At 39.7% G+C, this 14,727-nt stretch overlaps 1 protein-coding gene across 2 annotated transcripts in view; it reads right to left on the reverse strand.

The window, feature by feature from the left end:
• Nucleotides 1–1,584: 1,584 nt before the first annotated feature.
• cntn3a.2 (contactin 3a, tandem duplicate 2) overlaps nt 1,585–14,727 on the reverse strand; it is a 36,872-nt gene continuing 23,729 nt past the window's right edge. The window contains exons 15-23 of one of the 2 annotated variants that reach the window (XM_039800740.1): nt 10,824–10,982; nt 9,373–9,522; nt 9,140–9,210; nt 7,805–8,039; nt 7,211–7,320; nt 5,531–5,717; nt 5,195–5,307; nt 3,817–3,985; nt 1,585–2,095 (exon numbers count right to left, since the gene is read on the reverse strand). In XM_039800740.1, coding sequence (XP_039656674.1) covers nt 2,001–2,095; nt 3,817–3,985; nt 5,195–5,307; nt 5,531–5,717; nt 7,211–7,320; nt 7,805–8,039; nt 9,140–9,210; nt 9,373–9,522; nt 10,824–10,982 — 1,289 coding nt within the window. In that variant the 3' untranslated portion in view covers nt 1,585–2,000. Of the gene's footprint in view, nt 2,096–3,816; nt 3,986–5,194; nt 5,308–5,530; nt 5,718–7,210; nt 7,321–7,790; nt 8,040–9,139; nt 9,211–9,372; nt 9,523–10,823; nt 10,983–14,727 lie in introns of those variants that run through there. The other variant, XM_039800741.1, reaches the window with a different exon arrangement.

Here is a 14,727-nt window from a genome sequence, read left to right on the forward strand (position 1 = left end):
CCAAAAGGATGCTGAGTTGGCTATTTCCTACCGAACAGGTAAGCATTAGCTTCAGGCTAATTGATCATGGCTACAAAGGACGGGCATTTAATCTCATTTCAACATTTGTGTACTCACACTGTCGAGTTGGTTACTCGCAAAAACAAACTGAGACACAGCCAGTAAAGTGGTTGCGACTGGTCCTGGCTAACGGCGCCATGCTAACCCTGCTAACGTTACCGGAGGACCAGGCAAGTGGGCCACGGCTGTTAACAAAGTGTAGCCTGTTCAGCGGCCGTAGCCGACAACAGTGAGTTATTTTAAGCCAATAGAAGGCAGCTGTAAATTGAGAAAAGAGGGCCGTGAGTTTGCAGTGTGTTTAGCGATTGTTGCCGTAATTCTAAGATAATAAAGTGTCTACTCTCTTCAGTATTTTCAATTTGTACTGCGGTAACTATTTTAAACACTAGCTGTCAGTATTACATATCGCACCTTTAATATTTTTAATTATCTTTCAACCACATCTCAGTTTTCATCAGCAAATGGATTACTCACTTGTGATAATCCATGGCTACTGAGCATGCTCCATTTTCTGATATAGATGAGGCTGAAAGCTAGTAAGTACATCTTGTTCCAGAGATCAAGAATTAATTTTCATGGTCAAAATGTATTAAACTGGGGCGCCTGGGTAGCTCACCTGGTGGAGCGTGCTCCATATGTACAGAGGCTATATAATAATCTTTAAAAAAATAATAATAAAATGATTTGAGTGCAATCAGTCAAAACACACTTTGAAGGAATTGGTTCCACATTTTGGGAAAAATGCTTACAGTACGTCGGAATGCGAAAGTGTTTATAGCTGTTCTGAATGGTGAAAAGCCAACCATTACAGCGAGGGGTGAGATGGATGCGATAATTGTTTAAAGTCAGAATAATTATTGTTATTAATGTAAAAACAGAAAAGTTATATAAAACATTGTTATATACGTAACTGAATGACTAAATGATATTTTTATTTTGTTGACATATAGCAGTTTATTGGCATGTGGCCATGGTATAAAGCAGGATAATACCCTCCGTTGGATTCTGTGGAGGCAAATGCATTGCAATTGAAAGCACACCTTGTCAGGTATGTTTGGCATTTTTTCTTGATAAATGACTTAAATGACTTGTTGATTACTTTCTGTTGACTGACTGATTGTTTCGGCATTAGTGTTGAAGGAAATACACTGGCAGTCGTATAACTCTCCCACTACTGCTGTATACAGGCAGATGAAATCTTCAAGAATGCAGAGTAAAGTCCAATCCATCGATCAGCAGGCTATCACAATAACTGGTCTGAGGCATTAAAACCTGTAAGAACCCTCATGGTCCACATTCAGTTCTCCACAATCAAATAAATAAAAGGTAAATGGCTAACACTGGCACTATGAGCTGTTTTATGAGTTTCATCTGGGACAACTTTTAATGGAACACTTACTGTAAAGATGAAGGCGGCTGCAGTATGTTCTGAAACATGGAGCATCACTGACTAGTTGTGTGTAAAGAGTTACAAGAATCTCCAAAGGAATGGATGGTTTAAAAAAAAAAAAAAAAAATATATTACTTCTCATCACGGCCCTCCGCAAGGTTCGCTGAGACCTTCAATAATAATGTTGAGGAAAGCATGTAGCTATCTGAGCAATAACAACAATGAGAAGAAACTACTTTGGCACATGGATGGAAGTAAGGCATCTGTATCAATCTGGAGTTGAAAAAAAGAGTTGAAATGGAGCATTGTTCCAACCGGCAAAAATTTCAGACCTACGTAATAAAAAAAAGCTCAAGCATTTACTGTTAATTAAGTGTCTGACAGTACGCTCCAGTCTTGTGCTGCCTCATACCTGCAATCTATCACTGCAAAATAGTATGTGGTCACCTCCAAAAATGAGAGAGAGAAAAAACCCATCAACTTTCACAAATTCAAGAAAGAAAAAATACCGATAATAAGGTTGAAAAACAGAGCAGAGTTTGTCTTTGTGTCACGTTGACCTGAATGTTGATATTGCGATGGCGAGCAGCAGGGAGAGGAGGGAGATGTCCGCACTCCAGGCTCTCGAGCCGCGGGCACTCATACCTGAAACAAAAAAACAACAACTGATAAACAATAAACTGATGTGAAACCTGCTGGAGGAAGCGGACGGATATCAGTTTCATTCCTTATCTTAAGTTTGAGCTCTCCGCTATGTTACCTGTAGATACAGCTGATAACAGACTTGCCCATGACTGAAAATTAGATGCTTACATTTTCAAATCATAAAACATGCATACAGATGTTTCACAGGGGTACTTAAAAAGTGATAAAACAAGTATTTATGTCCTGGCTTATGACTGCAATTGTAAGTAAAGCTAGAGCCTGATGTAGTTTGCTCTCCAGTTTCTCATGTATGATTTAAGTGAGTCAATTAGCTCTTATGGATCACTGACTATTGTCCTGTAATGACATCCATATAAAACCCTTTCCTGGAAGAAAATAAATATATTATTTATGCAAAAGAAACCTCCTGAACCACTTCTGATGTTTCAGAAGTACTACTTTCTATAAACACAGCACTCTGTTTTGCCTGCTAATGTGTTTTGCCCACATCTCTTTCTTTGCAGTATGCAAAGAATCTCTGGATAAAAAAGTAGCCTATTTTTCAAATGGAATAAAAAAAAAAAAGCCAGTGTGGAATCTCTCTCAAATGCTGTTTTCAGGGATTCAACACAGAATATCAACAATGCAAATTAGCATTTAGAGCACAGGACGAGCCCCCTTGGAGTCCCACAGGACAGTAATAGCATCTAGTAAAAGAGGAAGTCAACCTTTGCGACAGAGATGGATCGCGCTGCATATTTTAGCAAAATATATGAGGGTGGCTGGGGACAATGGTTGGTCAAAGGAGGACAAAATGTCCCTGTCAGGTTTAAAAAGTGATAAGTGAATTCATTTACAGGAGAGGGTAAATAATAAAAAATAGAAGTTCTGAGAGATTGAGGTCCCAGTGAATCTATATGTCAAATGCTTCTGTTCTGTTGTGTTTCTCTAGAACATGGTGGCATAAATGTATTTCAGTGCTACGGCTGAAAACTGAAAATAGTGTTTTTTTTCTTCAATCTTTAGAGGCAAGCTTAACTCAAACTATTCCATGAACTTTCCAAGTTTTAACCACACTATTGCAGTGCCCCTTCAAAATGCACCTGTTTGGAACGGGCCTTTTTTTTTTGGCCTCCGGTATATATTGCTGTCAGCAGCATTCTCGATGCATTCCCGCTGTGAAAACAACTTCACATTCGACACTGCGTTTACCTTGGGTCCTGAGCAAAACACCTGCCATGACATACAGTAGTTGCGTCCCCTAGCAATGCTAGAGTAGATGCGTCATATACTAACAGCTAGCTATTTGGGACCATGCTATTTCCGGGAACAAAAGCTGATTACATAACTGATTCTTGAAATGCTTAAATTTGATACAATGTAACATCTTCGTTCCCTCTTTCTTCATCTGTTCGTGAATGTTCTGTAGAGAGTGATGGAGAGCGAGCTGTACCCAGCATGCTCGTTTGGTGGTGTAACAGTTACTAGGAGTCCACCCTCTCAATACACTACACATTGTGTACATAATGCACTACAAATAAATATGTTCCATAAATTTCAAGAGCTCACACTTGCCACAGCACTTCCTTGGGTCCTCAGCAATACACCTGCCAAGTGTGAGGTCGATTGGATGAATAGTTGTCGAGAAAATCGAAGGACAGACATGCAGACTCCTACCATTTTAGTTAGAAAACCACTACAACCGTGAATAACGAGCTTACTTAGTTGGTGGATACGTATGGGATCAGAGGCCGGGCCCAGCCCTCCTTCACTCATCGTCTGAATGTGGATGATGTAGTCGTCATCCTCCTCGAGGAGGGTCAGCTCTGCTGTTGAATTGGTTGTTGTGAGTGTGTTAACCTCTTTGTGCCTCTGTCTCCTGTATGACAGCTGAATGGGGGAGAGAGAAACAAGGTTGGTGACACATTGTAAACATGTAGTCTTACAGCCTGACAGCTTGGAGTGAGCCACCACCACGCTTTCACTCAGTCTGATACATAATAGGAATAAACATGTTACTGTGGAGCATATTTGTGGTGGAATTTCCGGAAACACCATGTTGTGGCATGATGAGACTGAAGGGAAAGCTTAGACAACATCAGGTCATTCAAATTGTCCCATGGACAGGGGACGAGAATATTCGGCCAGTCTCTAATAACCTAGTCTATATCCTTGACGTTCCACTTCCGGGATTGCTCCGTTGCCAACGGAATTTCCCCCGGATTTCACTCATTTAGGCCAGATATCGGTTGCCTTGGGCTTCCTTTGTGTTGGCATTTTAAACTCTGGTTGATTTATGAGGACTATGGTTAACCTTTTCTCAGATCTCTGCAGGTTAAATCCAGACAGCTAGCTAGACTATCTGTCAAATCTGAGATTTCTGTTGCACGACTTAAACGTACACGTTCCACCAGAACAAGTTCCTTCCCGAGGCTATTTGGCCACGGCACTGGCGCTTTTCCCGTTGCTTAGCACTGCCCAAGGTGATTGTGACTGGTTTAAAGAAATACCAATAAACCAGAGCACGTTTTTCTCCCATCCCGGATTGCTGTGTGGACTTGCCAGACCCTCCTCCGCAGCGCCGTGGTGGAGGAAAGCCTGGCAAAGCGAGACTACTAATAACCAAACCTGTTGTTGTATAATTATGTTTGTCTCTCTACAGATTCAGGGAATCTAGGCAGCTGAATGATAAGGGGATGTTTTGTCTCAGGACTGTCTCCTTTTGGAGGTCGGTGGGCCTGCCACACTTTAGCATACTTCCCAGAGAGAGAGAGAGATAGGCTAAACGAGGCTTTAACATCTTTGTTTATGACGCCGGCAATATCTTTGTTTACCTTAAAGGTTCAGCTAAACCTAACGCCTCCAGCATGAGTTTAAATACCCCTTCAGGAAGAATGGAACTTCAGAGAGTTGTGACGGCACTGCACGATTACACATCATGGTTAAACTGTACTGCTACTACTTAATTGTCTCCTGAATTTAGTGTTCATTAAATGCTTCTGTGTAAGTCATAAGTCTCCCGAACTTTCTTCAAGTATGTGAAAAGAGTTGTGCTGCTCCTGAGTTTTTTCTTAACAATATTGATGAAGTAAAACTCACTTGGTAGCCTGTAACTTCTGACTCTGATTCCATTGCCACCACAGGTTCCCAGTAAAGAGACAGCTGAGAGCCAATTAGGGTCCATTCGACATTCAGCGGTGGTTGGGCTGGTGCTGCATGATATAAAAATAATTAATTTCTATATGTCAGCACAGAAACATATTACTGTCACATCATTCTACAGGAATTATCATATTTCTCTAATATGATAATACTACTTCAAAGAATGACATTAGAAGAAGATGTTGTTTCTACATCTGACTTGAATTATAACCAGTGTGGATTCCAAATCTAACACCCGGGTAGCAGCGGGGCGTCTCTGGTGCTGCAACTTACGTGGCTTTTTCATAGTGACATTGATTGCAGGAAGGAAGGGGCCGGTGCCTGCTGTGTTGAAGGCGCTGACTGTTAAGAAATACTGCGTGTTTCCTGCCAAGCCACTCACTGTGACCGAGGTTTGGTTCCAAGGCACCCTAACCTTTCCCATGGTCTCTGGTTTAGTGTCATCTTCCCAGTATACCACCTGTTTGAGACAGAGAGCGTGTCACCTGGGCTTTAATCGTGATGTATTGCTTTGGATTGGAGCAAAAACGTGTACATCAGTAGCATGCATTTTTAATCACATAGAGCACAACAACGTATTTGTAGTTGTATTTGATGTCTTAGGAGAAATGCGATTTTGTTAAACGATCGCCTCTGGGTGTATCCTCTTAAGAGAGATCACAATTTCTTTTTACCTTTCCAGCAGGATATTTGATCTGACATTAAAAAGTCTTTGTTAATGTACTTTTACAACTCCTTGTTGATTGTTTAACTATGTTCAGAGACTACTGAGAGTGTGGCAATAGGGACGAAATCAATTATCCTTTACCTACTGATTTTGTTTGAGTAATTAATAAACAATGTAATTATTAAAATGTCACAATACAAAAGAAAAAAGGTCATTTATATTTTGCAACACCTAAGGTGACACCATCACAATTCTTATTGTGTCTAATCAGCACTTGAAAACACAAAGATATTTAATTTACAATCATAAAAAAACAGAGAAGCATCACATGAATGCATGTAAGAAGTAGAACCAGCTTTGCATTTTTGCTTGATGACTGAAACTTCAAATTCATCAATTATCGAAATGAACAATCAAGATTTCTTTGTCGCTCGACTAATGGATTTATTGTGTAATCGTTTCAGCGCTACAATACATTAATCTGGGTTGCGTAATACGGCATGTAATATTTATTTTTCTACTAATAAAAATCTAGCTAATTATGATATGCATTTAAATGAAAATATTACAGATCAAATACCAACAAAAGTTACCAATCAAAGCATTAAACTAAAGATATATTATCCACAAACTACATCTATCTACCTTTCTGTCATCATTGTTTAATCTTAGCTGCTGTTGACTTCACTAAGGTATAGTAGCTCAGACATGAAAAGCTCACTTTCCCAAATGAAATATTGAAACAACTTTGATTTTATTGAGCAAAAGAATAACAACAACAACATCTTATAATTAAGCCCTTTGATCACCCTGATGATTAAGTCAAAAGTATGCAGGCGAGGCAATTCGGCTGTCCCAGTTTTTGAAGGTAAAATAGAATGCAACTAACGACAGATTGTAAAAACAAACCACAGAAGACAGTTTTTGGTATCATTGCTCTGTTTTTGGTGTGGTATGATGGCATTTCTTGGTATTCTGACACAAGGTCTGGTATTGTAGGCTATCATGAGCTCTGTATCATGATACTCCATAACTGACAGCAACTTGAAAAGGCATGTGGACAGGCAATTTTCTTTTATTCTCTTGAAAACGCTCTGGCATGTTTTCCTGTCAAGTCGGGACAAAGAACTGTATAATTTGGGCTATAACAGTCGGCCAACTGAAACAGCCATTTCCATGGCGACACAGAGTTGGGAAGTGATGGCTTTGAGGTACAACAGGGGTGATGACAAGCATTTGAATTGTGTTGTGTGATTTCTATTTCCATTTAAAAGGGTAAAATGTACCTCATAGCCCAGAACCCTTTCAGGGGTGAAGGAGAGAGCCTGCCAATTCACCTCAATCTCAGAGGCTGAGACACTTCTGGCCCAAACTCCCGCTGGCATCCCGCTTGGTTCTGAAAACAGACAACAGGAGACTGAGCATTGCTGCATTCGTCCAACAGCACAGAGACGAGCAGAACAAATCTTTTCAATTTTTACATTTATGACTGTGTGGCGTTCTTGTGATCTCTACTTGGATGAATCATCACACGCAGGTGCTGCTGGTAAATAGACCAATTCTACACTACAGACTGACCCCCTCTCAACATGCTGAGAGGTAGCATAGATCTAAATGCCAACTGGTTTTAACATCAGCATATCCATTTAAAAGAGTGGTGATATTTTGAGGCAATCTGCCTATCCTTACATAAACGTGTTATTTTTTAAAGAAATTTTCTACCCTTTTATTTACAAAATAATTTTCCAGCATGTCTCTTTATCTATCAAGCACTTTCAGCCCAGTAGATGCAATAAAACCATTTTCATGATCTTTGTCCTTTTCAAAAACTGAGAAAGCTTTGTAGCTTTGCTAAAAACCACTTACGTCCATTCCCTCACCTATTTCTGCAGAGTAGATGGTGATCACGGGGCTGAAGGGACCCTGTCCTTTGCTGTTGTAAGTGCCAACCTTGACATGAAATGGAGAGAAGGGCGCGATGCTGTCGTTGCGGTACACGTAGCGCGATGCACCGGGGGCAGAGGTGGCCACATGAGTCCAGCTAACTTCTCCGAAAGCGCGGAAAGCAATGATGTAACCAAAGCTCTCACCATTTTGTAGTTCTTCAGGGACAGGCTGAGAGTGAAACACAAAACTATAGTGATATTAAAACATATACAAGCCACTCACGTTCATCCCGCCGCTGGGCTGACACAATCACCACCCACTCTCATTGTGGGAAAAGAAGTGCGTGACCCACAAATTGCTTTTGTGAACCACCTGATGAAATGAAATGAGCAGTAAAATGGCATTTAAAAAAAAAAAATCTAAGCTCATTACAAAACGTCCATGCAGTTTTTAAAATGAAAAGTTAGTTCTGCATTTAATAAAACGAGAAGATAGCTTTAGCCAAGTAATGACTTCTTCAATATCCACATTATTCTATTATTTTTCAACTACCAGACTGGTTTACTTCATTGCTAGATTTGAGAATTGCAGAGTTGGCTGTACAATAACTCACCACAGATCAAAGCCTAATAAATGACAATAACTGTCAGATTAAGTGTCTGCTTGTGTATACATTGCTGCTGCCTTACATGCGAACTCTTTACAACGACTGCAGCACCAGACTTCAATTGACCGAAAATGTATGACACCCACAAGCCAAACAGAGCAGGGGGTTTGATTTAGCGAGAAATATTAAGCACCTCACTCAAGGATAAAAAAAAATATATATATATATATATATACAGTACAGGCCAAAAGTTTGGACACACCTTCTCATTCAATGTGTTTCTTTATTTTCATGACTATTTACATTGTAGATTCTCACTGAAGGCATTACAACTATGAATGAACACATATGGAATTATGTACTTAACAAAAAAGTGGGAAATAACTGAAAACATGTCTTATATTTTAGATTCTTCAAAGTAGCCACCCTTTGCTTTTTTTGATAACTCTGCAAACCCTTGGTGTTCTCTCAATGAGCTTCATGAGGTAGTCACCTGAAATGGTTTTCACTTCACACGTGTGCTTTGTCAGGGTTAATTAGTGGAATTTTGTCCCTTATTAATAAAAAAGCAAAGGGTGGCTACTTTGAAGAATCTAAAATAGTCATGAAAATAAAAAGGAAACCCATTGAATGAGAAAGTGTGTCCAAACTTTTGGCCTGTACTGTATATTAACTGCAGGCACTTTGAATAACAGACTAGAACATAAGACTGATGACTTACCTCCCATGTGATGACCAGTTCCGATCTGCTTCCACCTCCTCCGCCCACGTCACCTGGCGCTGCATCAGGAACTACACAACACAGACCCTTGTTCACTCACACCTCCATATCAGAAACAATTTAGGCATGAGAAAGTTGTAGGAAAAGAGTTGGTAGTATAATCCCTAAACTATCTCTCTTTTTGCAGATCATAGTTTCTGTCTGATCATGATGAATCATCTCATTTACTGTACCTGCGTCCTCTGTCCTGGTCTTGACTGACACAGGGCTAGGTTCTCCAACCCCAACACTGTTTTTGGCCAAAACCCGAAACTCATACTCCACCCAGGCATTGAGATCCACTACAGTGGCTGTCAGTGTGCTGCTATCGATAATCTCAGGGACTGGAAAAAAAAGCCAGAAAACATACAATATTTACATGCATAAAAATAGCTGAACATGTAGAATAACACTAAAACAAGATAACTAAATCTATACACAATTACAAAATAACTAAATAAAATTAAAAGAAATATAGTCTTTGTGATGAATGTAGGGTGAGCTTTGGTTTTGAGTCTCAACAGAGCTAAAAAACTGACTGTGCTTTCCTTACCTTGTGTTGTGCAGCAATACCTTAAAATAAACTCTTTAACTGACATGCAAGTGTGACGATGCTACAAGAGACCGTATGACCTCAGAGGAGGACGCTGCAACGTGGCTCACTGCTCGTAATATTAACAATGGGTGAACTGCAAAAGATAAGGTAAGGTCCTGGAAGGTCTCCACCAACTCCTGAGAGAAATGTCTGGCTCTTAAGGCGCTAAATGCCTTAAGAGCATAGTTTTTACCTTTTTCGCTTAAATCCCCTGACAGCTGTGGCTGAAATGTTAACAAGAATGGTGAGAGTAAACCAAAACAGTAAAGTTGTGCACCAGTAGAGCTAAACAATGAGCTGAAATATGCAAAAATGCTCTGCAGAACTGAAGGGTTGGGTGATAATTATCTTTGGGTTCATCATTACAAGTGACCCCTTATAAAATTACACAGTTACACCTTGTTAAAATAAAATAAAAATATTGATTATAGCAGCTTTCATTTTTTTGTACTCTTATTTCTTTGTTTAGTAGGGATTGCAGCGAACGACTGTGTTACATTGCAGCATTTCTTATTAGTGGATGTTTACTGTACTTTAGGGTGTGTATATGAATTGTAAAAGAGATAAAGATATATAACTTGTTTTGTCCTTTTCTTGGGTGTTTTTTTAATGAAGGACAACAATTCTTCCGTTGATCAGAGATCACTGTCCCTGTCTGATAATCTATTTATATAAAAGCTTTTGTCGGAAGCAACTTGCAATAAGTGCATTCAACCTCCATAGGAACAAGAGCTAGATGTCATCCACACAGACTTGGCTTGACTTATGCAGATGAAAAGGATTTGGGTCTTGACTGAGGCGGGAGTAAAGGTCATTAAAGTGGTTTAAATGAGATCATGTAAAAGCTGCAACAATGACCTCTAGTTCTCTTGAGTAAGACCCTGAATCCCTCCCATCTCCAGAGCCTACGTTCTGTAGCTGACCCTATGCTCTGACCTCACAGCTGAAGCGGGAAGAGAAGTATGAGAATTTCCCTGTGGGGATCCATGAATTATCTGAATAGCATCACATGTGGTATAAGATGAAAATTCATCTTCAAGTGGTGCCTACCTGTGTTAACCCTCTGCCAGCCCACAGTGAAGGGAGTCCTGGTCTGGATAAGGTAATTGGTGATGGGGCTGCCGTTATCTCTGCCGGGACTCCAGGCCAGCTGGGCTGTACTGTCTGTCACCTCCTCCACCGTCACAGCATCTGGAGGACTGGGGGGGCCTGGCTCAATCACAGGAACAGACACTGTACTTGAGGTACTTGCACATGCAGAGGCAAAGACGAGTCTGCAGAATGTGGATGTAAATTTGTGTACTCACACGTACTGCAAGGACAACATGAACAGCAAAGGTATTTGAGATCACTATGCCTTTATATCTTGAAATCAACATTGGCAGGAGAAAAACATTTTTAAAAAGCTTTGAGTTTGAGGAGAAGTTGTGCCCTTCGAAAGGAATTAAAAGTTAATTTAAGATTTATCCTCCAATATTCAACTGACTCGTAATCCTTTCCTTTCATAGTCCCCCCGGTAATTGATCGATGAAACAGCAGATGTAAGTAGATGCAGGGAGTCAAATGAAAAGGTAAAAGATGAAAAGGGCCTCATAGCCCTTAGAACCAGAGTTTTATCATTTATTTTCATTATCCCACCAATTAAGCGGTGTGATGTTTTACTTTAGCCTCATCTACTGTTTCCTGTTCTAATGAACGGCTCATTCTTGTGTCGGCTCATCAGAAATAATAGACCACTAGAGAGCTGTGAGATAGACCGGAGAATAATAACGCCCCTAGCCTTGCTCACACTCCTCGCGGCCTCTGAAGGGATTTCTAATCTGAAGCAAAATATTCAAATTAGTATAGTGTTAAATGATTATTTTAATACACAATCAATGGTAGAAATGCATGTATGCAAAACAAGTAACTGCTGAACTACATTTTTTGTTGTTTACAGAAGCCTTGAACGTGCTGCCCACATCCATTTGGCCTCATACCCTGGCTTTAGAGATATTGATCTTTGTAAAACTCATTAGCAGCTCTTGATTAAAAAAAACCTTTAATACACTGGCTTAAGTAATACATATTAATGGAGGACACAATCAAGGATCAATTCCTTATCCTCTTAATTATATTTCACTGGCCGAGGCAAGAGGGTGCTGTCAGTGTTTTGAGGGTGTTCAAATAATCTGTTATTAATATGGACAGACTGTCTGGGCTTTTATTGTGTACTTGGCACAGGGCAAATTAATATCTGGCTGTATTATGAATACTTACAGACACGGTGAAATTGTTTTGATTTGCACTGAACATTAACCAAATTTGTAATAAACGACGTCACACATGACGTCAGAAGTGGATATAAATATAAGTAACTTATAAAAGTGATGAAATAGTAATGATAAAACACATTGTGTTGTACTGACTGTCATAGTAGGTGTTTTTCCCTATGTACTCTCTTCCAGGTTGATGATGATGAAGATACAACTGTCAACAAGCACAAATGCTCACCAAGTGATTGGAATACTAATGACCACAATGTTATTCGTATAACATGACCTTCTCCATAACCACCACCACCCCATGGAGTGGCATCTAAAACATGTTTCATTGTAAAAATACAAGAATCCAGATGATCACTCAAGAGTCGTTGTGTCAGGAGCGATTATCATTGACCTTCAGTGCTGCAAGAGGAGTGGAGCGAGACACGATCGGAAGTGGTACCCTTCAAAAATGACTGAGCTCCTATCATTGGCCAATATTACATAATAGTAATAATGCGTCCATAAAACACCAATAATCAGCATTACTGCAAGTACAATCATAAAAGTCCATGTTGCTGCGATCACACTCGCTCCAACTTAAAGCACAATCCCACTGACACACTCATTATCACAGTTAAGATTCCTGCTTCCTTCACATTGTTGTCTTCTTGACAAGCTGACAATACTTATTACTTAGGTGGGACATTGTATCAATGTTGTAGTACTCGAGATCAGTCTCAAGAACATTTTTAGAAGGTTCCTACACAACCGGTAGGAATCGGACCGGATTAAAACGCAAATTTCGGTTCCTCATTTCGGTTCCACTTAATGTGTCGACTGAAATATTTTCCCTCTGTCGCTCCAAAACGGACGTAAAAATATCACACTTTCTCTGTAGTCTACTGTTAGCTAGCTACCGTAAATGTAGGCTACTTTTACTTATTATATAATATAAGTACTTTAAAATGTTAATATATTGTTAAATTTAAATAATTTTCTATTAAAAAAAAACTCTATAAAAGAACCTTTCTTTGATGTAATTTTTCAGTTTTTCAAGAATCGGTTTAGGAATCGGAATCGTTTTAAAAGTACTGGTTCGGCATCGGAATTGTAAAAATCCATGTCTTGTCTCAGTCTCAGATAAAGAGGACTCAGGATTCTATTTCAAGACTGGTCAAGACCACAACTGCCTTTTGAGTATTTCATCAAGGCATTTCTTACGATACACTTATGGCAATAATAGGGGTCAATGAAGAACAATCTAAATTTATTTTCAGTTTTTTTTATGGGAATGTGGATCTTTCAGATCAATTTGAGGAGTGCCAATTGTTAGCATTTTCCATATTTTACTGTGGCATGCAGAGTGGGACTCGCAGTGCTCTGGTCTTGGTCTTGACTCGGTCTCAACCCCTACTCTGGTCTTGGTGATGATCGGTTTAGGTGGTCTTGACTATAATGCTGCATTGAATGCAGCACTTTTAATTGTAATAAATTATTTTTGCATTGTTGTATTGATACTTTTACTTAAGCTAAGGATCTGAGTATCACTGATTAATGTCCATTGTACGGTGGCGGCAGTCATCTCAGAGACCAACCTGGGCAAATAAAAAATACCTGCATGCTAGTGAGGTGAGCATGGAGGTGAGTAAAAAAGCATGGTTATTTGTAAACTAGGTGACCACAGCTTGGAAGCTGGATAGAAAAGTAGTCATGGAGGACAAAGAAGCCCATACAGTGTACTAACACTGTATGTGCTTAGTATGGTGATGCACATTATTTAAAAGTGCTACTTGTGTCCTTTATGGGTCAAGGTATAAAGGCAGTGGGGGTTTGTTAGAGGACTGCAGTTGTGATCAAGCGAAGCCATTCTTTGCCCTCTATGACTTTTCTATCCAGCTTCATGCTTTGTCGCCCAACATTTGGAGCCGTTCGATCCAAGCAATGAGACGTCCATGACAGCTGCCGTGAGCAGGAAGTGTAAATAATGCACATTCTGAATCACAGACAAGTTTCTCTCCAGTCAATATTAGGCCAATCCATTTCCATGACCTTGATATTGCTTTTGCTTGAGAAACAGCCTTATTTCCACTTAGTCCTCAACCAATTGTAAAGGAGTGCTTATTAATGCCATTTGCCTAGAAGATCTTTAACTTGCCAAGCTGAATCACTGGTGGGTATCCTTACAAGATAAAGATCCAAGCATTTCAAATCTTGACACCAATATCATCCCTCACCTCATCTGACATTTAACATATCTGCGTAGTGTCAATGTGCTGGGCTATTTGACATATTGATCAAAGCCAGAAACATCCCTCCACACACGCAACACAAATCTGCCTCTCCCTGAAACACATAACAAAAGTTGTTCTATTTTGTTCTGCCCGATGTAGCTCTTGACAATATTGTCTCTCTGGAGCTATACATACTGCATGAGTGAGCACAGACAGGCATCTGAACATTCCACTGTCAAGTACATTGCAACAATATTGAAAATTGGTCATTAAAAAGAGGGAGAACATTTTCACTCAGTTTTGTCAAGTTTTTTCATCCAATACGATATAAAAGAAAAGAAAAGTGTTTGATGTAATCAAGTGACTGCTGCAAGAAATAAGCAGGGCATAAAAACTGGAGACTCTCTGATGACATCCAGAATCATTTTCATGAGGATATGAGCATTTTGGTCACACCGCAATCACCGGCTGAAACAC

The sequence above is a fragment of the Perca fluviatilis genome, chromosome 5 (genome assembly GCF_010015445.1).
Source record: "Perca fluviatilis chromosome 5, GENO_Pfluv_1.0, whole genome shotgun sequence".
Classification (NCBI taxonomy): domain Eukaryota; kingdom Metazoa; phylum Chordata; class Actinopteri; order Perciformes; family Percidae; genus Perca; species Perca fluviatilis.